The sequence below is a fragment of the Equus asinus genome, chromosome 3 (genome assembly GCF_041296235.1).
Source record: "Equus asinus isolate D_3611 breed Donkey chromosome 3, EquAss-T2T_v2, whole genome shotgun sequence".
Classification (NCBI taxonomy): domain Eukaryota; kingdom Metazoa; phylum Chordata; class Mammalia; order Perissodactyla; family Equidae; genus Equus; species Equus asinus.
Window position 1 is genome coordinate 101,949,127 of NC_091792.1, and position 25,616 is coordinate 101,974,742.

Consider the following 25,616-nt stretch of genomic DNA (forward strand, 5'->3'; position numbering starts at 1 on the left):
GCTGACTTGTTATAGCTCTTGGGATTACCTCTACTTATCTGCCAAAATCCATAAAATTCTCTTTTCTTTAACAATCAGATGGCAGCAATTCAGGGAAAGAATGAAAGTCTAGAAAAAGTGTCTTCCTTGACTGCTCAGCTTGAATCCACCAAAGAGATGCTCCGCAAAGTAGTAGAAGAGTTGACAGCCAAGAAAATGACCCTGGAGAGCTCAGAGAGGACTGTATCGGACCTGACAGCTTCCCTCCAGGAAAAGGAGAGAGCCATCGAGGCTACCAACGCGGAGATCACGAAGCTGCGCTCCCGGGTGGACTTGAAACTGCAGGAGCTGCAGCACTTGAAAAACGAAGGGGATCACCTCAGAAATGTGCAGACAGAATGCGAGGCCCTCAAGCTGCAGATGGCAGAAAAGGACAAGGTGATCGAGATTTTGCGACAACAGATTGAAAACATGACACAGTTGGTGGGCCAGCATGGAAGAACGGCTGGCGCAATGCAAGTAGAAAAAGCTCAGCTTGAGAAGGAGATTAATGATAGGAGACTGGAACTACAGGAATTCAAGGTCTGTGGAGTTTTTTGGTGGTTTAGCTTTTGAAATATCTTTTTCGCTATTATTAAATATGACCTAATTGACTGAAAAGTGGTTCTGTAAAGAGGATCTGTGCACACTGACATTGTTTGAAAGTATTTGTGTCTATGTGCTTATGTCTGTTTTGTGAGAAATGATCCATACTTTTATTAGATTCTAAAAGATTCTTTATTAGATTCCAAAATACTGGGGCCAGCTCTGTGGCCGAGTGGTTAAGTTCGCGCACTCTGCTGTGGTGGCCCAGGGTTTGGATCCTGGGCGCGGGCATGGCACTGCTCGTCAGGCCACGTTGAGGCGGCATCCCACATCCCACAACTAGAAGGACCTGCAACTAAGATATACAACTGTGTACAGGGGGGGTTTGGGGGAGATAAAGCAGGAAAAAAAAAAAGAAAGGGATTCCAAAATACTCATACAACTGGCCCCGGAGCACAGGGGTTAAGTTCGCACATTCCGCTTTGGAGGCCTGGGGTTACCTGGTTCGGATCCTGGGTGCGGACATGGCACCACTTGACAAACCATGCTGTGGCAGGTGTCCCACATAGAAAGTAGTGGAAGATGAGCATGGATGTTAGCTCAGGGCCAGTCTTCCTCAGCAAAAAGAGGAGGATTGGCGGCAGATGTTAGTTTAGGGCTAATCTTCCTCAAAACAACAACAACAAAACACCCGTACAAAAGAGAAGTTTGATAATCTGACTTCTTTGTGGAGCCTTTCCTGATCCCACAGTTTGGAGTATTTTCTCCCTCCTCAGATAGACCTAAATTTGAACCCCATCTCTCAGCGCTCGGTTAATGTAAAACTCTGGGCCGTTTGCTGAATCTTGGCTTCTAGATCTGTAAAACAAAACGAAACCAAAAAACAAACAAAAGGAAAAACCTGCAGCAACCTTTTTGGGTTACTTGAGGCTTAAATGAGAAAATATATATGAAGGGCTTGGCCTAGATCCTGGCCTGTAGAAGATGTTTAGAAAATATTAGTCCCCTTCCCCTGCTCCGTTCTCTGTCTGAAGCTTTTCGCGCTTTATTTGCAGCTACTGTAACCTGGATCACATTCTATGTTGCACTGTGTGTGTGTTTATAGCAGTGTCTCCTCTTCCTTATAAGACTACAGACTTCTCCAGCAGGGGACACATCTTAGTCATCTTTGTCCCCCTGTCCCCTGGCTTTATGCCTTGCACCCAGCAGGTGCTCAGTAAATATTTATCACAATTTAAAACGATTGAATGAATTTTTTGAAAATTTGATTTCCAGGCCAGCCCTAGTGGCCTAGTCATTAAGTTTGGTGCAGTCTGCTTCTGTAGCCCAGGTTCAGTTCCCGTGTGTGGACCTATACCACTCGTTCGGGCCACGCTGTGGTGGCAGCTCACATACAAAATAGAGGAAGATTGGCACCAGATGTTAGCTCAGGGCAAATCTTCCTCAGGGAAAAAAAAAGATTTCTTAAGCTTTATGTCACCTGTATCTCTGACTTGGTAACTGATAGGAGACAAATCATATACAATTAATTTGTTTCTTTCAGTGTTACTGAGATATGAGGGACGTACAGCACTGTATAAGTTTAAGGTATACAGCCTAGTGACTTGACTTACATGTGTTGTGCAGTGATTACCACAATAAGTTTGGTTAACATCCATCATCTCATATACCAAAAAAAAGGTTTTTTTCTTGTGATGAGAATTTTTAAGATCTCCTGTCTTAGCAACTTTCAAATATACCATACAGCAGTGTTAGCTATAGTCACCATGCTGTATGCTACATCCCCAATACTTATTTATCTTATAACTAGAAATTCATACCTTTTGATCACCTTCTTCTGATTCCCCCTCCATCCCCTGCCTCCAGTAACCACAGTTCTCACATAAACTTTAGATGGCTGCGTTTCCTCATTCTAAAAATAGGGCCAACAATAGATTATTATCTATCTTATGGAGATATACAAATTCATTACATAACGAACTAGAATTTTCTAGTGCATAAGGTTTTACTTGATTATCTCATAAGAATTTTTTTTAGTGGCCAGTCTCACCGTGAAAGAGACTTTCAAAGGCTTCTCAATGGCTGTCCCTTACAATGAAAACTTTAGAATAAGTTTGCAGAACGTATTAGAGGAGAAGAGATGATTGTTTCACCTTCTTGTTAAAGAAAAGCGGTAGATTTCTGGTATTACTGAATACAAATGGAAGAACCTTATTGAGTCTTATACTCTAAAAATTAAATCCGTTTAATCCTTACAAAAACCTTATGAGGTAGGTACATTATTATCCCTTTTTACAGATGAGGAAATTGAGACACAGAGACATTAAATCACTTGCCTGAAGCCACACTGCCTTGGGTTTGCTCCTAGGTGGTAAATGAGTAAATGTTATGGGGCAGTGGTTCCGGTCACCTGAGAACCGGAGGTTCTCACTCACCTGGACTGAAAACAAGAATCACCTGGAGGCCTTGTTAAAACAGACTGCTGGGCCCCACCCCAGAGTTTCTGATTCAGTACATCTAGGATGGGGCCTGAGACTCAGTGCTTGTAAACAAACTTCCATTTGATGCTGGTCTAGAGAGCGCATGTCAAGTTTTAATATTAGAGAACCCCAGAGCAGTGTGGATTTACTGTGACTAGAGTGGCCAATGGAGACTTCATAGAGAAGTGGGAACTTGAAATGGGTTAAAACCAGGCAAAGAGGAGGAAGGAAGGCATTCCTAGCAGAGAAGCTCAATCTATACTTTATCCTGGAGATAGTGTGGGAGCCATTAAAGGTTTTGGGTAGAGAGGAGGAGGTGACATGGAAGAGGCAATATTGGGGGTAGGCAAATCAGGCGAAGTTTGGATAAAGAATGTAAAGATAGATGGGAGAGGGCAGAAACTAATTTTCAATTCCCAAATATAGAGCTGAAGCAGCTCCAGGAAAATATTTCCTAGATGAGAAGAGGTTCACACAGAAACAAGGAAAATTTGTTAAAAACTCATTATTATCATTAATATATTATAACAGCTTTGATGCCACAGCCACTTCCCTCCACAATCCAGTGAGGAAGAAAGGAGGGGAATCCTAACCCTAGAAGGTATGGTTTCTCTTGTCTCTTCAGGCTGAGTCCTGCAACACTGACAGCAGAGAAGCAGGGTGAGCTTTCTCCCAATAACTGCAGGTCGTCAAAGCTGGATCCTTTCTTTTCTTTTCTTTCTTTTTCTTTCGCTGAGAAGGATTAGCCCAGAGCTAACATCTGTGCCAATCTTCCTCCACTTCTTATATGAAGGTCACTGCCACAGCATGGCTGACGAGTGGTGTAGGTCTGCGCCTGGGATGCGAAGCCGTGAACCTGGGCTACTGAACTGGAACATGCAGAACTTAACCACTACTCCACAGGGCTGGCCCCCAGGATCCTTTCTTAGACGGCTAAGAAAGGACTGAATGTCCATCATCTGGTCCCACAGATGGGACAGGAGTAGCACATGCCCAGTACATGTTGTGGTGCCTCAGTCTGTTCCAGGGAAGGCCCTCCCCTTCCCTCGCCTCTCGAGGCCAGCTGGATCTAGTGTGGCAGTTAATTACCAGGAGTGGCTAGGCAAGCAGGCATCAGGTGGCCTTGTTAGGGCCTTTACTGCCCAAGCCCATCACAGGTGGGCAGTGAGACAAGCCTGCTCCTCTCAACTGGTCCTTTGTGAACAACTAAAAGCTTATTATGTGTTTACATTTCAAGTATATCATTGGCCTGTACATTTAAACTGCCATTATATAGTCAAACTGCATTAGCTAGTATTATATTTAAGGCCAACAGGCCTTAATTTGGAGGGACAGTTTGATGACCAAAGAAGTAAGTTTCTTGGGCTGGCCCCATGGCCTAGTTGTTAAGTTCAGCGTGCTCCGCTTCAGTAGCCCAAGTTCAGCTCCCAGGAACAGACCTACACCACTCGTCAGTGGCCATCCTGTGGCAGCGTCTCACTGGCACAGATGTTAGCTCAGAGCTAATCTTCCTCAACAACAACAACAAGTAAGTTTCTTTTCAAATGGCATTTGCTTGGAAGGAACTAGGCCAGATCTGTCCGCTAGAAATACAATGTGAGCCACATATCTTTAAACTCTCTAGTAGGCGCATGAAAAGAAACAGGTGAAATTAATAACATATTCTGTTTAACTCAACATATCCAAAATATGGTGATATTTTTATATCACAATCAACATAACAAATTGAGATATTTTACATCCTTTGGTTATATAAAGTTTTTGAAATCTGGTGTCTTTTACACTTAGAGCACATCTCCACCTAGATTAGCCACATTTCAAGTGCTCAGTAGTTACACGTGGCTGGTAGTTTTGTGTTAGACAGTGCAGACCTCGGTCCTGGGAAGAGAAGTTCAGCCTGGGAAGCCTTACCAACTCAAATAGAGGCGATTGTAGGAACCCACATGAGAGGTGATGGTAATCAAATTGGAAGCTGGGAAGGATTTGGTGAACAGGTGATGAGATGGGGGGAGAGGAGGACATAGGAAACTTTGAAGTGTCAAACTGAAGTATCTGAGAGCCTTGGAATATGCTTGCACCCCTAGCAGAAGAATTAGGAAGAAGTCAAGAGGAAAAGCCCTCTATGAGGAAGGAGTAGGAGTGGTTTGGTCAGAGTTTGCAGAAGCATACCAAGCTTGGAATTTCTGACAGTTAGTTGGAGATGCAAAATTAGAGTTTCCATATTCATATTCCCTGCTAAATTCAAAGGACCAGATCCGGCCACCACCATGCTCACTTGCTCTCGCAGTTGCCTTCTCATTGGTCTCCCTGCTTCCACTCCTACCTCCACCCCCACCCCTGTTTATGCTTCACACAGGAGCCAGAGTTTATTTTTAAAACATTATATCACTCCTATGCTCAAAACTGTCCAGTGGCTTCTTATCTCGCTCAGAAGGAACTCTCACATCCTTACATTGCCTCTGTGGCCAACCTTGCCCATGGCTCCCAGTCTGACTTCATCTCCCACTACTTCCCCGAGACCCACTCCACTCCAGTGTAGAGGAGAAATCCCTTTCCCTCTATCCTAAATTCTCAGTTGGGGCCCCGGAACCAAGACAGATTAACAGGAGAAAAACAAACTGTAAGTCTTATTAACATGCATGTCTCATATACACATGAGAGAAACCCAGAGAAATGAGTAACTCAGGGAGGTAGCTTAGAATTCAGGCTTAAGTACCATCGTTAGCTAAAACAAAGAAGAGGATGGGGAGGCAAGTCATAGGAAATTGACCGGGAACACTGTGGTGTACAAATCTCTTATGCAGCTTTAAGTCGGTACCTTCTCCTTTGATAAGATTCTCTGATGATTTAGAATCATCCTTCTCTTCTGGTTCAAAGAGGGAGAGAGACATCCTTACAAATGGAGATTTCCTTTATAAGTGTAAATTTCTCTTACAGGGTAACTCCTACTCTGTTTTCAGAGCTTCTCCCATGTCTGCTGTTTCTCAAAATAATCAACTCAAAATAATCCTTATACCAAAGAGGCATATTTGGGGGTGGCATGTTCTGGTTTCCTCCACCAGCCGTTCTGATGGCTTTACTGTTCCTTGAACACATTACCTGTGCCTGGAGCTGTCCCCTAGCCTGCCATATGGCTTGCTCCTTCACCTCTTTGAGGTTTCTGATCATCAGAGACACCTTTCCTGACCAACTGTGTCAGGGTCCCCAAGACCACTCCAAGGTTCAGGTGTTTACTACAAGGACTCACAGGACTCAGCATATAGTCATGCACATGAATACTCTGTATTACAAGAAAGGATTTAAGACAAAATCAGCAAAGGGAGAAGGTGCGTGGAGGAAACCAGGCGCAGTTCCGTCAGTCCTCTCCTGCAGTCGAGCAGGATGTGCTTAATTCCCCCCAGCAATGTGTTTTGACAACATGCATCAAATGTTGCCAACCAGGGAAGTTTATTAGAGATTCAGTACCAGGGTATTTATATTGGGGGATGGTCCCATAGGCACCCATTGCCTGGCGGGTGAATACAGTCTTCCAGAAGGAAAGCAGGTGTTCAGCATAAGTCATTTTGTTTGCAGAAATGGTTAGGCACAGTGAGCCACTCTTACCAGTTAGAGTGGTGGGAACCTTCCCCAAATCTAAGTTCCCAGGCACCAGCCGAGGTCCACCTGGTTAGCTGGCTTTAATAAGGAAGACAGTCAGGCTGTCTTCTATGTACACTTGCCCTCCGGATCTGCAGGTTCTGCATCCATGGATTGAACCAACCGTGGATCTTGTACTATGTTTACCCATCCCCCATGATACTGAGAGACAGCTGTACCAACGTATCTCAAGTAGCAGCCTTTCCCCTGCATTCGTTCTCTACCCCCTCACCTTTTTTACTTCTTTTTTTGTCACTTATCATTACCTGACTATTAAATATTTGTTATTGTCTGTCTCCTCTCACTAGAGTGTAAGCCCCGTGAGGACAAGGACATTATTTGTTTTCTGCTATGTGTGGCCAGGACAGGGTAAGGCGAGTGAGGCCTATGGTGTGAAACTTAGGGAGGCGCACTCAACTGGGGCCTCACCTGCTCACCCTAGTCCCTGCCCTGCTCCGCTACCCCAACGTGTAAAATAGGGCCTGGCACAAAGGAGGTGCTCCCTACATCTTTTTCTGAATGAATGAATGAATGTGTGGAATAGAATTAATGAAGGGTTGTGGCAAGTGATACTGGGAGTTGATGTCTAAGGTTAAGAGAAAGGTCAAATATTCCTTTTGTTTTTCCACTTACTATTGAAGCTTTCTAATAAAATACAAAAAATTTAATATCCTGGGAAATAGTGAAAAGATATTAAATATAGATAGTGTACTAATATGATACCTATAACTGTAAATATACATGTTTTTTATTCCTTACTGTAGCCTTGGTATTTTCCCCTTGTATATCCCTTGCATATTGTATATATTTGTATATTTAGATTTTAAAAGATAAAAAAGATGCAAAGATACGAGAGCTCGAGGCCAGAGTGAGTGACCTGGAGCTGGAAAAGGTGAAGCTGGTGAATGCAGGCTCTGAGCGGCTCCGTGCAGTGAAGGACATCAAACAAGAGAGAGATCAGTTATTAAATGAGGTGAAAACTTGTAGGAATGAGTTAAACAGTCTGACAGGTATGTTACTTCAGTTCAAATTCTGCTAAAAAATAGGAGAGCTATCAGTGAAGTCCAGTGTGGGCACTAGGACTTTTGCAAAAGATTGTTCCTCGTCCCACATTACAAATGTGGATAATTATGCTGCCCCAGTGGAGCATTTCATCGCCTGAAATCCTGATACTTCTCCTTGAAGAGCTTCCATGTCTTGCACTTATTAACCGTTAACTTTAGTCAGTCCTCAGGGTTCATGAAATTCTGTACTGTGTTTCCAAGAGAAGTATGAGAGAAGTCCTTGAGTCCTTTGAATCAAATAGCTTTGTTAGAGGTTTGATAATGAAGCAACACGTGCAAACAGACTTATGCAAATTTATTTTTATTGAGGTTATGATAGTTTACAACCTTGTGAAATTTCGGTTGTTCACTGTCACTTGTCAGTCATATTATAGGTGCACCACTTCACCCTTTGTGCCCATCCCCCACCCCCCTTTCCCCTGGTAACCACTAATCTGGTCTCTTTGTCCACGTGTTTGTTTATCTTCCACATTTGAGTGGAATCATACAGAGTTTGTCTTTCTCTATCTGGTTCATGTTGCTTAACATAATACCCTCAAGGTCTATCCATGTTGTTGTGAGTGGGACAATTTTATCCTTTTTTGTGACTGAGTAGTATTTCATTGTGTGTATGTATGTGTAGATATATAGATATATATATATCTATATATATACAGCATATCTTCTTTATCCAGTCATCAGACGATGGGCACTTAGGTTGCTTCCACGTCTTGGCTGTTGTGAATATTGCTGCAGTGAACATAGGGGTGCATGAATCTCTGAATTGCTGATTTCAAGTTCTTTGGATAGATACCCAGTAGTGGGATGGCTGGGTCATATGGTATTTCTATTTTTAATTTTTTGGGACTCTCCATACTGTTTTCCATAGTGGCTGCACCAGTTTGCATTCCCACCAGCGGTGTATGAGGGTTCCTTTTTCTCCACAACCTCTCCAACATTTGTTATTTTTTTGTCTTGGTTATTTTAGCCATTCTAACGGGTATAGGGTGATATCTTAGTGTGGTTTTGATTTATGCAGATTTTTTGAAAGGAAAAATCCAAGGCCCTAAATTTAAAAATGAAACACTTTTGGTTCATGATTAGTATGATACAGATATCATTTACTTCACACACAAACACATACAAAGTCAATGATGCCTGGGCACATACTATGCTAGATACTGAGATAGGCCCTAGAAACACAACAGTGAGGCTCCCGGCTGGTTGGGAGCCAGTGCTATAGAACAGGTTACAGTACAGTGGGTGAGGCACAGTGGACGTGTGCTGGGTGAAGATGTAGGAGAGAGTAGAGAATCAGCATCCCTTAGGAGGTGACATCTGTACTAGGTTTGAAGGAGGAAAAGGAATTCGACAAGTGAAAAGAGGTGAAAGGGCAATCCGGGCAGAGAACATTATGGGCAAAAGCATGAAGGCATAGAATAACGTACTGTGACCTCAGAAGTATTTGTTGGAGTAAAAGTACAAAGGAATGAGGACTAAGAAATGAGGCAGAATAGATAGGCAAAGCCAGACAATGTGGAGCCAACAAAAGATAGTAAGTAAGAGATTGTTGTCATCAAATTTACATTTTAGAAGCATGGTGTGAGCAGGTAAATAGAGAAAGGCAACACTAATAAGACAGAAGCCAACCAGTTAAGGAGGATTTTTCAGTGATCCAGGGAAAGATGATGAGAGCCTGAACTAAGGCAGTGACAGTGGGCATGAGAGGAGAGGAAAGAATTGAGAATATTCTTGGAGATTGAGTCAAAAGTACTTAGTGGTTGGAAGGGTTGTGTATGGGTTTCAGGTTTTAAGTTTGCGATACTGGTGGAGCAGTGATAACAACAGTTGAGAGAGAGAAACCAGAAGGAGGGATAGGCTTGAGGGCAGGAGGGTGAGATGTAGTCAGTATGAGGCAGGTTGTTGGGGTGACACTAGGACATCCACATGGAAATGTCTGCATAGACAGAGTTAGAGCTCAGCAAAGAGGTCTTGGCTGTTTGTTCCTGTTATGTGTGAATCTACCTATCATATATAAATATAAATAAGTAGATAGTTGAATAAGTGTGTGTATGTGTGTGTGTATTCTTGTATACAAATGGTGAACGTGTGCCAGGTATTTTGATAGTTACTGGAGATAAAAAGATAAGACAGATGGCAGCTCCAGATTATTTACTGTGTCGTGGAGATTTTTGGACCTATAGATGGTGGTTAAATCTGTTGTGGTGGATATGATCATCTAAGAAGAAGGTTTAAGATGAAATAGATGTAGGCCAATTACACTGGCTGGGAAAAAGCAGTGAATAAGTGGGTAGAGGAGGAAGGTCCATCCAAGCAGATTAAAGATTAAAAGTCAGATCCCTGGAAATGGGTATGTACATCTAACTTGTGTAACAAATGACAGTTACGACAGTAAATGAAGTCTCTCCCAGCTCTAAAATTCTGTGATCATTGTTACAAATAAAATATACTTCATAGCAATGGGATAGAAAAAAGTAACCATCTATTACTGACTATCATGTTGTACAGAGGACTATGACGTCTTAAAAAGGAATTTTCGAAACAAGAGTGAGGAAATGGAAACTACTACGAATAAGCTGAAAATGCAATTAAAATCTGCACAGTCTGAACTAGAACAAACAAGGAATACATTAAAGTCAATGGAAGGATCTGATGGTCACGGTATGCCTTCTTAGATTTTTTCTTCTGTTTTTAATTCCTTTGGTCTAGATTTATTAAAACACAAACCTAGATACATCCTCTGCCCCCTCTTCACAGTGCCGCATGGCCTGAGGGGTGTACGGCAATAGGTAGCAATGACGGGTGGAACATAGCAGTAGTTCTACTCAGGTTTTTGAAGGGAAGTTGCCATGTACTTAATTTAATCTCTAAAGCATTTGAATCTTTCTTTTCCTGTAGCTATTTCAATAATTTCTAACAGACTTGAATGTCTGTGAATGCCAATTAATTATTTTTAAGGAAGTGTTGATATAAATACAAGTTAGGGATAACTTTCATTCAACCATTACTTTTTACCTGTTCATTATCTACATAAACTATGTATCTGTGGCTCATTGTCAGTTCCTGACTCCTTCTCTGTGATAAAAACAGGAAGGAGCCCTGGGAATGGATCTGCTAGGATGAGCACCTGCTTAGACCTGCTCCCTTTTTATCTTGCTGCTTGAATTAATTCAGAGAGAGAAGATTATTTTCTGTTTCATATTATTCATATCATTGTTGATACAGCTATATTAGCTGACTATAAGAATAAATATCTAAGTAAAGGCTACATTTTTCTATTTCTCAATATTTTTTAATGTCAAAAGATTTATTTCTGTGCTCACTTCAGCAGCACATAAACCAAAGTTGGACCCATACAGAGAAGATTATCGTGGCCCCTGCACAAAGATAGCATGCAGATTCTTGAGGCATTCAGTATTTTGTGTGGTTCTCAGAGGTTCAGCTCTTTCTTTGCTGGTTAACTTAACCAAGAACATGGTGGGGTTTGGAGAGGTCACTCAAGAGGCCCATTTGGAATTGCCCCCCAACACCAGACAGTCCCTTCCTCACTGCCCTCCAGGCGTTCCACAACTGCCCCAGTCACATGACAATTATTAAATTAAGCAGGTAATCCTTTATTTGCATTTGAGTGCTTATTTTCATTGATTAAAATCATCTTAATAAAAAGGATTTAAGAAAATTACCTTGGAAGTCCAATCATGATCTAATTAATAAGACCAGAATTCTTCAGAGTGGGACTTTTAATCTATTAAAAGTCTATTTTAATCAATGTACTGTGCTTGTATTAACCTTGTTTTTGACAGTTTAGTTAGAAACTGTATCTTCTTAGCAAAAAGTCAGACCTTTCATCCTCTCCAATGGTTTGTTTTTGAAGAATGGTACGTTTTCTGTTTCACCTCTAAGCTATAGCTGGACCTGACTCAAAGCAGTGGCATTTTCAAACCTCTTTCGTCAGCTGACTATAAGAAACAACATAAGGTCTCTCGCTTTGAATTTCCAAGCAAGGATGTGCTTTGTGTGTCTTTTCAGTGGCCTGCCGTGTATTAAGTATTCAGTGCCTACTACCTGTCTAGAGCATTCTCATCCTGTCATCAGTTTTACTAAAATGATCACATATATGCTTGTGCTGCCAATTTGACTGTTGAAACAGAAATGAGTTCCAAGCACATGACAATAACCATGAGAATGCAAATTGAATGGTTTGTGATATCACAGGAATCGTTTAAAAGATCACTAATAGTAGATTTCTTGTGTGGTATTTTAAATATGAGTTTCTAGAAAAAATATTTTAGTAAAAATGCTATGTACATTATTCATTATATAACTATATATTTTTATGTGTATATTTCCTGTGTGTAAGTGTGACTTTGATCAGTATTATTTATTACCATTGAAATATGGCAAATTACAGTGGTCAATGAAACTTAATTCCAGTAGCAAAGAAATCACAAAACATCATCATTTATATATATTTCTCAGCTCAAAAGTCTCTGAGTAATTGCTGAAAATTATTATATCCCAATATTGTAAAATATGAAGACTTTTTTCCATGATCACTTCCTTGAAACTGTCCAGGTGCCTTGGAGAATCTTACTTGTCACTTTCTCATAATAGTAGCCTCTCAAAATTTAGAAAATTTAAAAACTAAAGCATAGTTTACTTTCTTTTTTTCCCAGCTATGAAAGTGGCAATGGGGATGCAAAAGCAAATCACAGCTAAAAGAGGTCAAATAGATGCCCTTCAGAGCAAGATACAATTTTTGGAAGAGGCGATGACAAATGCAAATAAGGTGAGTCCCTGTCCTCGGAGTGGGGGAAGCCAACATGTTCACTCATTAATATACTTCATGACAGAAAGACATAGCAGAGATACAAACTACAGTGGAGAAAAGAAAAGAGGTTATTTCTGACTAAGAGAATGAGGAAAAGTTCCCGAAGGAACATTTGAACAGGATCTTGAAAGAGCTGGTATTTTAAATGCAGAAATTGGGCAAAAGGACGTTTATGGTGAAGACAGGGAACACAGTCAGTTCTTCTGTAACGCGACATACATGTTCCTAAAATCACTGTGCTGTGCAAAATTATGCAGTAAAAACTACAGGGCTTATGAGAATCAGAGCACTGCACTAACAGATTTAATCAGTGACACCAAAAAAATAGGAACCTAATGAAAATGGTCACACAGTTTTATACATGTTAAATGGTTAAGAAATACATAAATACTATAGTAAAGATAGCCCTTTATCTTAAAAAAGACCTGAAGTTTGCTTGCGGGTGTGTGCGTCTAAGGGTTGCAGCTTGTGACTTATGAAGGGATAGAGGGTGGGTTTTCTGTAACACCAGATGTGCATGGGCGTGGCTCACAACACAAGGTAAACTGAGGTAGCTGATAGATAGTTGTTTGAAGACTGTGCATGTATGCTTTGTGTGTGTTCCTATACAGCTCTGTTTAGCTGGTGCGGTTTTCTGCATTGACCTAATATTTCTCATAAATGAAGCTGTGCATAAGTAAATGTGAAATTTGTGTTATGCTCAAATATTCCCTGATAATCACTTGGGAACAAATTTGCATTTTCAAAAGAAGAATGATAACTGAACTGACTGTAATGGAAGTGAGAAAGTAAAGAGCTTAAGTAGAAAATAATAAGTGCAACTAAAGTAATTGCTTCCCCCTACCCGAAGGAGCTGCTGAAATACTTTTTTAGAACAAGGCTAAATATTAACAATACGTATATGCGTTTGTGCACACCCCTAATCGTGTAGACTTACTTCCTCTTTTTTGTGCTTTCTCATTTTTTTCTCTCCTCCTTTTCTCTTACCTTAAATTTGTTTTTTTCTTCTTCTTCTTCCATTATTTACCTATCTGGAACCTACACCATGTTTATCCTCATCCTGAGGGTGCTTAGGGCGTTAAGAGCTTGCTGCCTGCCATCCTCAGAGATTCCTGTCCCCCGAAGGAAGGCATTCATCAAAGCTCAATGACAGTGCATTCAAACAGAAAAGAGGCAGCTTGTAAAAGTAATCCCTCTTTCTCTCTGAAGCTTTTCTGCCTAACTTATCAGAAAAGGAAAAATTATTTGCATCCAAAATGTGTGTTATAGCAACAATACCTTCTACCTTATTTACATTAAAAATTTTCTCTATGAAAAAATATGTTATTTAAAAAAATATAGACCTCAATAAGTTGAGGTCTATATTTTAATTTGACTACTATGCATTTTTTTTGTATACCTATTCTATGATTTTTTTTTTAAGATTTTATTTTTCCTTTTTTTCTCCCCAAAGCCCCCCAGTACCTAGTTGTATATTTTAGTTGCAGGTCCTTCTAGTTGTGGCATGTGGGATGCTGCCTCAGCGTGGCCTGACGAGTGGTGCCATGTCCACGCCCAGGATCCAAACCAGCGAAGCCCTGGGCTGTCGAAGCGGAGCACGCAAACTTAACCACTCTGCCACGGGGTGGCCCCTCTATGATGTTTTTTAAAGGAGTGAACTACTTTTAATGAAGTTTTGTTGACTACCAAAGGCTCTCCCGGAGTGTATATCAGCAAGCTCATTCTTGTCACTGGGCTGTAAGTGACTTGAGGGCAGGAACAGTGTGTCCCATTTCTTTTTATGTTGGAGTATCTGCAGTAGACATTTGTGAAATGAATATTCAATCTTGAAACAAAATAGAAGCCCATAAAGCTTTCAAATAAATGCACCTTCTTTAAATCACTTCTGTCATTTTAAACAAATTTCAATAAAGTTTGATGTATGATTACTCAGTCTCAATTCACTATTACACTCTTCTTTTATGACAACATAGTTATAACACATTTTGTAGGTTTCATCAAAGATTTATTATGCCTAGAAAGAAGTAATAATACTAGTAGCAATAAACATGAGTACAAGGTAACATAATTTTAGCAGCTCCCAACTCCAACTCAGAAGCAATTAAATGGCATATGACTTAAACTGTAGTTCAGATCTTTATATAATAATAGTTTTATATTTCCGTCACATCTCAGCATCTACATCAGCATATTATTTCTGATATTTTCTTCTCTGTAATTGTAGGAAAAGCATTTTCTAAAAGAAGAGAAGAATAAATTAAGCCAGGAATTAAGTACTGTTGCAACAGAAAAAAACAAGATGGCCGGAGAACTAGAAGTCCTGAGATCTCAGGAACGCCGTTTGAAAGAAAAAGTGGTTAATATGGAAGTTGCTCTTGATAAGGTAGTTATTAACTAAATATATAAAGTAGTTAACTAAATAGTTATTAACTAAGTAGAATTGTTCTGAATGAAAGCTCCATGTTGATAGGAAGCAAATCTGTCAAATTGCATTGTATCCTAATCACCTCATACGAGGAAAAACTATATCCGATAGAGAAGGTTTTTTTTTTTTTGTATGAGGAAGATTGTCTCTGAGCTAACATCTGTGCCAGTCTTCCTCTGTGTTATGTAAGATGTTGCTATAGCATGGCTTGACTAGCTGTGCTAGGTCTGCCCCCGGGATCCGAACCTTTGAACCCTGGGGCTGACGAAGCAGAGCGCATGAACTTAACCACTATGCCACTGGGCTGGGCCCCCAGAGAAAGCTCTTCTGAACTTTGAAAAATAGTCATAGTGCATACTTCTTTCAAAATTAGTTTTTTCAGGCTAACGTGGTCATAGGAGCAGTAAGATAGAAGATATAAGATTCTCCTGGTATCCTTAGTGGCCTGAATAATTAAAAACGTCACCAATCTAACTTACCCCCAAAGAATGACTTAAACGATAGGTAGAATACAGTCTGTCAATAATACCAATAAAATGATAAAGTAAGGCTAATGTCTGTCACTTTGTGGGGTCCAGCAAGTGTCAGTAGAAAACAGAGCTTAAAGAATGAGAAGGATGAAGGACAGTATATTTGTCACTGTCACTTATTAGAAATAAATCTCTCTTCTGGTCACCTGAAAACTCTGGAAACCTAAAAATGTACCAAAAATAGTCCTTGATTCTTATCAGAGCCTTCATGGTTATATAAAATGATCTGTGATCCCACCTATGCCAACTCTGATCTTAAAACATAATATATTGACCCAATGAATTTCAGTTGTGGTTATTTTTATGTAAATGTTTTTACATTACTAAAGTTGTTTGCTCATTTCATCCTTAGTTTGTTCATTCTTTTGAGTGACCTCCACATACTAAATGCTGTATAGAGGTGGGGATACAGAGGATAAAGACATCACCTCCAATTGCTCTCAGTTTCCTGAATAGAACAGATAAATAAATGATAAATGTAATACAGTGTGCTAAGAGTGGGGGAGTTTCCTTGAAGAGATGGCAACTCTGCATTTATAGATTAATACAGTAAAATTGCATAAAGAATGAAGGATAAACCACGTGTGGTTGCTTGATTGTAGGCATCTTTGCAGTTTGCAGAATGTCAAGATATAATACAGCGTCAGGAACAAGAATCTGTGCGCCTAAAACTTCAACACACTTTGGATGTAAAAGTAAAGTCTTTTTTTCCATCATAAGTTGCAGTTTAAGCAAGAATAATGCCTTTGTTTGATATACTTCATGTACCTTAGATACATTCACGTGTACTTTTAACATTATCTAATGCTAGCAATTATGAAATCTGTACAAATGTTATTACATACTGTGCCTGTCCTTTCCATATGTAGTAACAAATTGCAGCACTGTGCTTTCTGTTAAGTTACTAATAAGGAGAGGAAACACAAAAGTCCCTGCCTTAGGGATTCTTGAGGGAAAGTTTTGCATACAGAAGGCAAAGTGCAAAGGCCCAAAGTGAGAGCGTGTTTGGTGAATAGCAAAAATGATGTAATCTGCGTGACAGAAACATGTGTTCTTTAAAAATTGTACATTTTCCACTGAAGTGTATGTCTGTATTCCAGTGTATTTTAAAGTTGCAAACATACTTTCAAGTCTCAGTCCTGGAGACTTTACAGGCAAGAGCACTCTAGTTGCAGAGGCTCTTCCACGGTAGTGTGCCAGAACCAGCATGGAGTCTTTGGCAAAAGTTAGAGGCCAGTGTGGGAGCAAACCTTCCTAGGTGTGTTTTCACATCTGGATGCTTTGTCACTCGGGAGTGTGAAGCCATCTTCCTGAGCACATGCTTAGTCTTCCAGGAGTAGCTTATACATCCAGGATCACCTTACTTAATACTTTGGTTTATAACCTTGTAAGTTCAACATATAACATTGAAATTATGGTTGTAAAAATAGATTTTGATTTCACAATTCTAATTGTAGATTGACAGTTATTTTGCTCACATGATATACTGTTTGCCAGGAACTTCAGGGCCCTGGATACACCTCAAATTCTTCTGTGAAACCGCGCCTCCTACAGTCGTCCTCTGCTGCCCGTTCTCATTCTAATGTACCGTCTTCCCAGTCTACAGCCAGCTTCCTGTCGCAGGTAAGTATCTAGGCTTATAATCCAGATGCAGATGACATGATATGTAAACACTTTTAAAGTAAGAAGAATTCTATTTAAAAAATATGTCTTTAGTTATGACATTTTCAATTACTAGATTTTAGATTTATACAGACAGATGGATGAAAACGTTTTCTTCACTGATGTTTTCTCTGGGAAAAACAGACATGAAATATTCAGTGAGATTGATTTTACCAGTAATTGTTAAAGTAAATTATTCAGTTGCCTTTTGTTCAATTTTTTCCCTCACAAGCCTTTCCAGATTACAAAGCAGATGTTCACATGGCTAAAATAAGTATCATTTCAAATGGCAAAGGCAAGTTAGTGGTGTGTTTAATACACTACCAAGATAAACATGATTTGCTGTATATTGTCTTTTCATGAACTTTATGTGAAACTTATGTGTAATAAAAAATTGTATTAACCTTAGAACATTTTTATTCCCTTTAGTTACAATGTTAGTGACTTTGGAAAATTTTTAGTCTAACTTTTCAGACTTTTAAAGCTCAGGAAAAACGTGCGATGTAAAATTCACGCTTTGTCTCTTCTGAACATACATATGTTTATGGAACCACAAATCTCTTGCAACCAGTGTTCAGCTCCAGCTCTGAAGAAATGAGGCTTATTTCATAAATCATGCATGAAAATCAATTTCAGTAGTTAATGGTCCTATCATATGTATAGCAACAAGATCACCAGTGACCTACCAGTTATTCTGCCTGTGCCATTTAAAGGAAAAGTATGCACTGTGAAATGACTAAAAGTTGAAATGGACTCCTCTCACATGCTTACGATGTGTGCACTGATAAACAAGCTATCCCACAAGAAATAATAGAACATTCTATCAAACAATAGAATAATAATGTTAATATTAGAAGTTAAACGGTTCTGTCTAGAGACTGGAACTTGGAGGCGGGCAGAGAAAAGGCAGGAGACTGCTGCTTTTTGTTTTCAGTGTTATAAAGCCATTTTACCTTTAAAACCCTGGATATATCACACTGATAAAAATTAAATTATACTCCCTCCTCAGAATAACCCCATGAACCAAACAACAAACAAACAAAACAACAGCAACAAGGAGAACTTGACCAGGTATCCTTGGGACTAAGATGTGTCTCTAAATACTTTGTGTGATCTTGGAAAATCAGTAAATATATCATGCCTTGCTCTTTTCATCTCTAATGAGGAGTCTGGACTAGGTAATCTCTAGGGTCATCTAGAAAGATCAACTCTGAAATTCAATGACTTTTCGTTACTCAAAAGCCAGCCTAGTGGGTTTTACCTCGCTCCTTAATACACAGACTCCACTTGATTATACAGAATCTCATCCATCACTATAAAATTACCCAGTCTTAAGTCTTTTAAATTAAATTTTTAAATTGCAATTCTAACAGCAGTAATGAACTATATTTTCTAAATAGACTGTCAAGTCTGCTTTATACAATTAATTTCTTCTCTTGAAAATGTTTATTATACGGGCTGGCCCCATGGCATAGTGGTTAAGTTCAGCACGTTCCAATTTGGTGGCCCGGGTTCATGGGTTCAGATCCTGGGTGTGGATCTACACCACAAGTCAGCCATGCTGTGGCAGTGTCCCACATACAAAGTAGAGGAAGACTGGCAACAAATGTTAGCTCAGGGTGAATCTTCCTCAGCAAAAAAAAGAAAAAAGAAAAAATGTTTATTATATAATTTTACACAGTTAAAAATACCATACATTCTTTGTTTTGTTCTCTGATATGTTTCAAGTACCTAGAACTGTGTTTAGCCTATAGTAGGTGTTCAACACATATCTATCTAATGGGTGAATGAATTCATTGTAAAACATTGTGTTCAGGTTTTCATTGTTTCTACTGGTAAGTAAGTTTTAAGTCTTATTGTTGCTCTTTTGGAGGTAATTTTTTTCTATGACAGCTCTTAAGATTTTTCTCTTTGTTTTGGTCATAGCAGTTTGACTGTGATGTGCCGAGAGGTAATCTTATCTGTATTTATCTTTCTTACGGTTCACTGATCTTTGTGGATGTGTGGATTGGTATCTTTTATTAATTTTGGAAAATTTTTCTCCCTTTCCTTCTCAGTTATTTTTTCTGCCCTCTTTTTTTGTTTCCTTCTGGCACTTGTACTATTAACATTATTTTTTAAATTAGTGTATGATAACTGCATTATCTGAATCCCCTATGGGCCTGTGGCCATTGTTTCTCTTGGTTTCTAGTCATGTTATCTGGTCTTTTTGCTTCCTTTTTTCCAAGACTATTGTTTTAGAGCAGTTTTGTATTCACACCAAAATTGAGAAGAAGCTACAGAGATTTCCCATGTACTCCCTGCCCTACACACACACAGTCTCCCTGATTATCAATATCACTCACCAGAATGGTCATTTGTTGCCAAGAATGAACCTGTGTTGACACATCATAATCACCCAAAGTCTGTAGTTTACCTTGGGGCTTGCTCTTGGTGTTGTACATTTGATGGGTTTGGACAAATGTAAAATGGCATATATCCATCATTATAATATTCTCAGTATTTTCACTCCCCTAAAAATCCTCTGTACTCTGCCTATTCATCTCTCCCTCCATTTCACCCCTAGCAACCACTGATCTTTTTATTGTCTCCATAGTTTTGCCTTTTCTAGAATGTCATAGAGTTGGAATCATTTAGTATGTAGCCCTTTCAGATTGGCTTCTTTCCCTTAGTAATATGCATTTTAGCTTCCTCCATGTCTTTTCACGGCTTGATAACTCATTTCTTTTTAACACTGAATAGTAATCCATTGTTTGGAGGTACCACAGTTTGTTTATCCATTCACCTACTGAAGGACACCTTGATTGCTTCCAAGTTTTGATAATTATGAGTAAAGCTGCTATAAACACCCATGTGCAAGTTTTTGTGTGGACATGTTTTCAGCTCCTTTGGGTAAATACTAAGGAGCACAATTGCTGGATCATATGGTAAGAGTATGTTTAGTTTTATAAGAAACTGTCAAACTGTCTTCCGTACCATTTTGCATTCCCACCAGCAATAAATGAGAGTTCCTGTTGCTCCACATCCTAGCCAGCGTTTGGTGTTGTCAGTGTTCTGGATTTTGGCCATTCTAATATGTGCATAGCGGTATCTTGTTGTTTTATTTGCATTTCCCTGATGACATATGCTGTGGAGAATCTTTTCATATGCTTATTTGCCATCTAAGTATCTTTTTTGATTAGGTATCTGTTAAGGTCTTTGACCCATTTTTTAATCATTTGCTTCTTTTTTAAATAATTGAGTTCTGGACATTGAATATGAAAAATTACAGAGATAATTTGGGGTTCTTGATTTTTTTTTCTTCATAGAGGATTTGCATTTGTTTCTGGCTGGTAGCTAAAGTAAGGGCTCTAACAATCCTATGTCACCTTAATTGATTTGAGAATTGAGATTGTTTGGTTTAATGCTCTTCTCTCAAAACCTGAGGCTTACCAATTATTCCCCACCTCTTTGATACAGTTCCAGTTTTTATCTCTCTAGCTCCATGATTCTGTCAAAAGCTCATCTCACCTTCTCAGCCTCTGAGCTGCTTCTTTAGAATTGGCAAATGCTTCACAGAAAAATGGCCCCAAATGCCTCCCTCCCTGGATTTTCTTTTGTTCCAGGCTTTGGCCCCATAATTCTTAACTGTGTTAGTAGCTGTCTAATGTTGTCAGGCAGACTTAAGAAATATATTTTGTATACTTTTCTAGTGAATTCTGAACAGAAGGGTTGGTCTACCATTACTGGGAAAAGAACTCCTCTGCTATTATTCATTGCTCATACAATTTTAGATAGTATCCATAAACTACTATAGAATATAAAAATTGAGCTCTTTTTTACCTCACATACATACACATACACATTTCTTTTCCCTATTTAAGCCCGTCCATGTTATGATATCCAATTTTGGTTACGTCTCATTGAGTGTTCAAATTATTATGATTATGTAAATATTCCCTAGCTGAACTGTGCAATGAACTGTGATTATATTTTCTTTTAGCCCTTAGATTTACTAATTGTTTTGTTTTACTTTGTTTAGTTTTCTAGATATCTGGAACTAATTACCTTTCAGAATTTTCTGGAAAAATGCTATAAAACTCCTTTTAGTATGAGTGAAGTATAGGGGCAGAACGTTTTTCACTTCTTCCCTTCTAGGTTCTTTGGCTGGTCTGATAATTAAATAGACCTAAGACAGATTAACAGGAGAAAAACTAATTTTGTATGTATGGGAGCCCCACAAAGACAGTGAGACTCAAAGGCAGTCAGGCAGTTTGAGGCTTACATGCCATCTTGAGCTAAGGGATGGGGTAGGAGCCTGGGGCTTCAAAGGGGGAGAAGGCAGTTCACAGGCAGATGAGCAGAGCAGAGGTTTGGTACTCAGATGTTTGCCCTGCCAGGCAGGTAATTCGTTCAGATAAAAAAAGTTATATCTGGTAATAGGTCTCTTTCGGGGCCAGGCTATTTGAATTCTTTTTGGCAGTTTAGGGAGAGGTATAAGTTTTTCCTGAGTCTGCTGAATCTTGATTTCCTTTGGTTTGAAATAATCCACTTACAAAAGTGGCATATTTCGGGGTGCCATATTCCATCCTCTTGCAAAAGGGATCAGCTGTTTTATCAGTTCCTTTATTCGTTTATATGTGATGTATTATGTTTTTCGGAGCCCTCGTATCCTGTTCTAATCTGATTGGTTGCTCTCTAGACTTGCGGCATGCTTGCTTTCTTGGATTTTCCTTCTACCAAAATTCGGGGAATTTCTTTCATCTTTTTTTCTGTGTTTTAGGTTTAATTCCCTTTCTTGGTTTCTTTTTTCCTTTTGGTGGAGCATATAAAGCAGTGGCTTCCCCTGAAAGGGTGCATTTCATTCTTTAACTGTTTTAAAACCTTCATGTCTGAAATTACCTTTATTCTTCACTTACATTTGATTGATGTTCAAAATGTTGTTGCTGTTGTGCCATTTTGATTCCAGAGCCTTTGTATGTGACCTGTTGGGGTTTTTTCCTTAAAGGTTTTAGGGTTTTTCGTCTATCCCTGGTGTTCATTTCAGGAGGCTCCCTGCTGGACGTCTTCTCTTTATCATGCTGGGGACTTAGCAGGCTCTTGTGCTATTTCTTCTCAGAAACTTTCTTATATCATTTGTTTGATCATTTTCTCCCTCCATTTTCTCAGTTCTCTCTGGAATTCCTGTAGTCACCCATCAGACCTCCTGGATTGGTTCTCTAATTGTCTTTAATTTTGACTTCCACTTTACATCACCTCTTCTTTTACTCCCACCTTTTGGGAAATTTCCTCAATTCTGTCTTCTAAACATCTATTGAATTTTTTTCCTAATATCATGTATATTTTTTTTAATTTCCAGGAGCCATTATTTGCTCTTTAAATCTTTTCTTTATATAGTTTAATGTTCTTTCATGGATGCGATACTTTCTCATTTCCGTTTAAGGATATTAACTTCAATTTTTTGGTAATTTTTTCTGTAGCCTGAATTATTGATGTTTCTTCAAATTTGTTCTTTTCTGTTTCTTTTGATGTCTGTCTTTCATGGTAGAGACTTTCCTTCACTGTTTGGTGATCAATTACTGTCCATTCATATTTAAGATTAAGGCCCTAAAAAGCTGATTAAAAGCTCTTTATGTAGTTGACAGGATTTGTCAGCTGGTGGATGGTTAGGTATTAATTTTTTATTGAGGGACCCAAAATTTATCTATAGGTCTTTTTTCTTGGTCCTGTCACTTCCCCTAAAGAGCTATTCTCTTACTACTGATTTTGTAGTGTAAATCCATCTGCCAGTGTTCTGAGAGGTGAGTGGGGCAGGGAGTCTAGGGTATCTGTCTATGTACCTATGCAGTCTCACTTAACGCTCGTATTTTCGGTTTGCAGCCTTACTCCTGCTATGCCAGATATGCCTTTGGGGCCGAAGCTCCTTTGATTTAACCTCGCCCATTGATTAGGCCTCTGAATTCATTTAGGGGAAAAGGATGAGTAAACCTGACTATGTGGAGAGAACATTCGGGATTCTAACATCTTCTCCCATAGACTTTAGCTAGTCCTCCCATTTTGCTGTCCTATGGCTTACCCTCGTCTTCAGAAGTACGTGAGGCTTCCAGTTCCTGAGTCTTTCTGGAATGCTTTGATGCAGAGCAGCTTGCTTCTTGTTGGCTACTTCTGTGCAGGTTTTAGCCTTCTTTGTTCTGCTAAATCAGTTATGAATTATCCGTTTGCTTTCCGTCTCCTGAAATTTTGTTCTCATTACTCATCCAATGTTATCTCTCCTTTCCTCTTTGTCCTTATTAATTCCTTTAGTGTCATTTTGGTGGAGCTTCAGATAGAGCAGAAATAAAGGCTAAGTATTATATTTAGAAGTAGAATATTTCTGTTTGCGTTACTCTGCATTGCCCCTTAATTTATCTTGTTTCATTTTAGTCTTCTTGTTCCATGATTCTAATAATAGCTGATACTTACCAAACACCAGACACTGGGCAGAGCACTTTTTGTAGATTATCTAATTTATTCCTCACAACTACCAAGTTGAGGTAAGTGCTGTTAAACCTATCTTACAGGTGACGAAACAGGCTTGGAGAAGCCAAGGGACTTACAGAATTTACACACCAAAAACACAGTTGTGCCAAGACTTAACCAAGGCGACCTGAGTCTAGAGTCTGTGTTCTTAACCATTATACTGTAGTGATTGTCTACACTACACTGCTAAATGCTGTCTATACCAAATAATTTAAATAACGGATGATGTGAATAGATACTATTCCTGAATTAATATTGTATTTCATTAGGTCTTCATGAGTGAGGATTATGCCATCTTAGAGTTTCAAAGGCATTTAAAATTATCCAATTGACTCCCCTTGTGTTATAGGTAAGAAAATAGGAGAACCAGAAACATTATGTTACATGATTTGGTCCAACTTGAAACACCTAGAACATGTATGTATACATGTATATGCGTCTGTACGTGCACACACAGACACGCACACACATATAATTGGTAGCTTGATATAGAAGTAGTTTAGATTAATGTTTCAGATAAAGGCTATTTCAGCATATAAAAATAAAATATTTCCAGGATCATATAATTTATTTTACTTCTGTATCAGATCCTATACACATGCACAGTAATGTGTACTAGCTGTGCTTGGTTTCGGTCACTGAAGTACCCATGATTTGAGCAAGATTTTTAGCAACACTTTATAACTTATGTCTTGTTTGCTACTAACCCATATATATGATATAAAATAGAATATAGGCCTAATATATAATATAAATAATATGTTTGTATTCTAAATAGTATGTTTATATTCTGTTTTTATTGCAGTCTTCTAAGAAGAATACAAGTATAAGAGATGGATTTGGTCAGACATTCTCAAAATAGAATAGTCTATTTCAAACTGAATGAGATCAAGCTTTTATTTTTAGCTTTTACATTTATCTTCTATCTTTGGAGAATGGAGATAGGGCCAGTTGAGAAACACATACTCTCCCTAGACATTACTTATGATACATCATAACTTATAAGGTTGCCTGTAATGGACTCAAGGCCATTAGAGAGAACAATATTTGGAGAAGATGGAGGTGCATTAGAGAGAGAATTTAGGAGTTATTTTGGGAAAAAATCTAACATTAAATGATTTCAGGGTCAAAATGTAATATAAAACTAATCAAATCACAAAATAAACCTTAAGTTTAACAACAACAGTAAAAGCTTATATTTTTCCCTTGAAACCAAAAGCCTGCCAAAGTTTTAAACTGAAAATATCTATTCCCTAAAGACAATCTTAATGTGTATCCTAAAGGTCAAAGGATTAGGGTGAGGGAGAACATGATCCTTTGAGGGCTCCAGTAACTTCAGGAAGAGCACTTAGTTATTGCTTTACTAGCCAGCCAAGAGTCATATATGAAGAGTGTTTTAGAATTGTTTATTTCCCAGCTATTTTCTAATTTTTTTTAAAAAGTGTATTTTGCTTGTGTTGTAAATCAAAATATGTTCCATATGAATTAAACAGTAAATTACTAAAAATGAATCAATAAAAGTATTACAAGATGTACAAACATTGAAAGGAAAGATTGATAATTTTGACTAAATAAAACTTAAATCACAAAACCACCATAAACAAAAGGAAATCACAAACCGTAGAAATATTTCCAATAGATAAAAGGTTAATATCTATAATATATAGTGTTTTTACATACATGGGTGAAGACAGCATATACTCTAAAAGTGTACTAAAGATATGGATACAAACTTAAATAGGAAATGTGGATAGCCAATAAACATGAAAAATGTTCAAACTCATTTATAAACAAGTAACAATAACTACATATTAAAGCAAAAACAAACTAGCAATTTTGCATATAAAAATGGTCAAATGGTAATGGGAAGGGTGTGGCATAATGGACATTCTTGTATCATATAACCTGCTGATAAATATAAATTAG

The 25,616-nt window shown here is 38.7% G+C and overlaps 1 protein-coding gene and 1 non-coding gene across 23 annotated transcripts in view; both read left to right on the forward strand.

The window, feature by feature from the left end:
- Positions 1 to 25,616, forward strand: part of CCDC158 (coiled-coil domain containing 158) — a 91,654-nt gene that overhangs the window by 34,022 nt on the left and 32,016 nt on the right. For 17 of the 22 annotated variants that reach the window (XR_006524532.2, XM_044766177.2, XM_044766170.2 and 14 more), the window contains 7 exons: positions 79 to 561; positions 7,501 to 7,690; positions 10,253 to 10,405; positions 12,421 to 12,533; positions 14,800 to 14,958; positions 16,133 to 16,225; positions 17,028 to 17,153. Coding sequence is in view for 20 of the 22 variants with exons in the window: in XM_044766177.2 (XP_044622112.2) it covers positions 79 to 561; positions 7,501 to 7,690; positions 10,253 to 10,405; positions 12,421 to 12,533; positions 14,800 to 14,958; positions 16,133 to 16,225; positions 17,028 to 17,153 (1,317 nt within the window). In the remaining 2 variants the exon portion in view is untranslated. The remainder of the gene's footprint in view (positions 1 to 78; positions 562 to 7,500; positions 7,691 to 10,252; positions 10,406 to 12,420; positions 12,534 to 14,799; positions 14,959 to 16,132; positions 16,226 to 17,027; positions 17,154 to 25,616) is intronic. The other 5 variants (XR_011502178.1, XM_014865639.3, XM_070505605.1 and 2 more) reach the window with 2 other exon arrangements.
- Positions 11,060 to 11,166, forward strand: LOC123284872 (U6 spliceosomal RNA). Its single transcript, XR_006526316.1, has one exon. It is a non-coding gene; the product is annotated as a U6 spliceosomal RNA (small nuclear RNA).